The sequence below is a fragment of the Egretta garzetta genome, unplaced genomic scaffold (assembly GCF_000687185.1).
Source record: "Egretta garzetta isolate BGI_Z169 unplaced genomic scaffold, ASM68718v1 scaffold87, whole genome shotgun sequence".
Lineage (NCBI taxonomy): Eukaryota > Metazoa > Chordata > Aves > Pelecaniformes > Ardeidae > Egretta > Egretta garzetta.
This window is the reverse complement of record NW_009260286.1, coordinates 425,322-428,108: the sequence shown is the minus strand read 5'-3', so window position 1 is coordinate 428,108 and position 2,787 is coordinate 425,322. Positions and strand designations below refer to the sequence as shown.

General features: G+C 44.4%; 1 protein-coding gene across 8 annotated transcripts in view; it reads right to left on the bottom strand.

The window, feature by feature from the left end:
* The window catches only part of ITSN2 (intersectin 2), a 90,127-nt gene that overhangs the window by 42,032 nt on the left and 45,308 nt on the right, over nt 1–2,787 (bottom strand). For all 8 annotated transcript variants that reach the window (XR_004842478.1, XM_035897949.1, XM_035897944.1 and 5 more), the window contains exons 10-11: nt 790–927; nt 596–681 (exon numbers count right to left, since the gene is read on the bottom strand). Coding sequence is in view for 7 of the 8 variants with exons in the window: in XM_035897949.1 (XP_035753842.1) it covers nt 596–681; nt 790–927 (224 nt within the window). In the remaining variant the exon portion in view is untranslated. The remainder of the gene's footprint in view (nt 1–595; nt 682–789; nt 928–2,787) is intronic.

Here is a 2,787-nt window from a genome sequence, read left to right as displayed (position 1 = left end):
AAGAGCTCCTGGAGTTAAAACCAACAAAAAAAACCAAAACAGGATCAAGCTCAATTACTGCAGTATAGGATAATAAGAGACACAAAGGAATGGTTTACACTCCCAGGAACCAGAGAGGCAAGTCGTGTCTTGCAGTGTGCGTGTAAGAGACCTTCGCTGGTAGCATCAGGGAGTCAATAGCAGAGTCTACGTTACGTACAAATTGCATCTAGTTTTCAGAGAATTAAACTACATTCGAACCCCTTGTTTTCAGAATGTCCATAACAAAGTAATGCCAGGAACTTTTGACTGAAAAAAAGTTTGCAGTAGCATCGCGGTATTTGGCCATATAGGATTTCTTTTCCAAAATACATTATTAATCAGCACACTTTTCCTTTCCTACAGCTAAAAATAGCTCCTCTCTTTGCCTTCTTAGTTCTATTAGATGTAACAGGCCGACTACATCCACTTAACAACCCTCCTACCATCCAAGTTAAAAGGGCTCTAGCTCCTGAAATGAAGCTCCCCAGGGATTTGATTATGTCTTCCACTTTCTAAAGGTTTCAGTGCCCTTCAAAGACAGCCCTATATATTAAGAACGTGAACTCTGTTTTACCTGGCTGTTTTTTCTGTGGCTCCTCCTCTTGCACAGGCTGGTAAGATGGCAGAGTTCCATTTATATTTTCAGAATATTTTCCACCCCTGGGGGGAAAAAAACCCACCACTGTTAGAGAAATAACATGGTTATTTTCTTTGTATAAAACACTTCCATTGAAAATTTATTGTGTTTCACTGCCATCAGTGACATACCTGAAAGAAGGTGGTACTAGTTCAAGAGGCAGAGTTAGTGGCAGAGGTTGTCCGGCTTTGGCCATATCAGTTAGGTGCATGGCTAACACAAACTCATCAGCTTTCAGCTGTCCATCTCCATCAATATCAGCCAGTGACCTGCACAGTTTTAACAGCAATAATCGTTAGAACCAAACATCACAATCACTCAAAAATGATAACTGAAACAATTTACTGTAAAATAATTTTAAAAATATAGAATTCCTGTGAAATGTTCTGGTAAAACTAATTAAAATTAACAACACAAATAGCTGATGAAAGGAGGTATTATTTTGTTTAGTAATGTACTGCTACTCAGATGTTTTCGTAAAAAACAGTATAGCAAAAGTATAGGAAAGGTCAAGAGACATCTCTTGATTTATTGCATCACCAAGAGAAGAGCTGGGAAAAGAATCCAGGACTGTTTTTAACCAGCTCAAAATGCTAGGAACCACTTTTTCAATTTTTATTTTTTTTTTAAAGCAAAAGAGAACATTATATAAAATCACATCAAATTCTACAACAGGAACCCTTGTGTCTCCTTGACAGTGCGGGGAAGATGTGAGCTGCCCCAGAGTACCTTGCAAAGGGTGGGAAAAGGATCGCCTACCCCCTCCTCTAAAGAGAAGGGAAACCACACAATCCATCACCAAGGGAATGTTGTGGTTGGTGTCTACTACAGGCCGCCCAATCAAGGGGAGCCTGTTGACAAAGCCCTCTTACTCCAGCTACAGGAGGCATCAAGCTTGCAGGCTCTCATCCTGCTGGGGGACTTCAACCACCCCAACATCTGCTGGAAAAGTAGCACAGTGAGCTATGGGCAATCCAGGGGACTCCTGGAATGCACTGAGGATAACTTCTTAAGCCAGTTAATAGGCACCCCTACCACAGGGGATGCGATATTGGACCCGCTGGTCACCAATGCATGTGAGCTAATCAGTGACATCAAGATTGGAGGCACCCTGGGCTGCAGTGGTGATGCACTTCTGAGTTCAAAGTCCTGAGGGATATGGATCAGGCAAAGAGTAAAGTCAGGACCCTGAATTTTAAGAAAGCAAACTTCCAGCTCTTCAAGGAGTTAGTCAATAGGATCCCCTGGGAAACTGCCCTCAGGGACAAGGGAGCAGAACAGAGCTGGCAGGTCTTTAAGGACACTTTCCATGGAGTGCAAGAGCTCTTGATACTCAGGTGTAAGAAATCAGGAAAAGAAGGCAAGAGACTGGCACACATGAGTCAAGACTTGCCGGTCAAACTAAGAGCAAGAAGGAAATGCACAGGCAGTGGAAGCGGGGACAGGTATCCTGGGAAGAGTATAGCAACGCTGCCCAGTTGTGTAGGGATGGGGTCAGGAGGGCCAAGGTGTTGCTGGAGCTGAACTTGGCAAGGGATGCAAAGAATAGTAAGAAGGGCTTCTATGGGTCTGTCAGCCAGAAAAGGGAGGTCAAAGAAAGTGTACCCCCCTGATGAGCAAGACTGGCAAACTGGTAACATCTGACAAGCAGAAGGGCCAGGTACTCAACAACTTTTTTGCCTCAGTCTTCACTGGCAACCTCTCTTCCCACACCTCTCGAGTGGATGAATCGCAAGACAAGGACTGGGGGAGCAAAGTCCCTCCGTCTGTAAGAGACCAGGTTCGTGAATACCTGAGGAACCGGAACATACATAAGTCTATGGGACCTGACAAGATGCATCCCAGAGTCCTGAGGGAATTGGCTAATATATTTTCCAAGACACTCTCCATGATATTTGAAACTCCATGGTAGTCAGGTGAAGCCCCTGGTGACTGGAAAAAGGGGAACATTACACCCATTTTTAAAAAGGCTAGAAAGGAGGACCCTGGGAAGTACCGATCTGTGAGCCTCACCTCTGTGCCTGGGAAGATCACAGAACAAATCGTCCTAGAAGACATGGAGGACAGGGAGGTGATTCAAGACAGCCAGTACAGCTTCACCAAGGACAAGTCCTGCCAGACCGAACCAG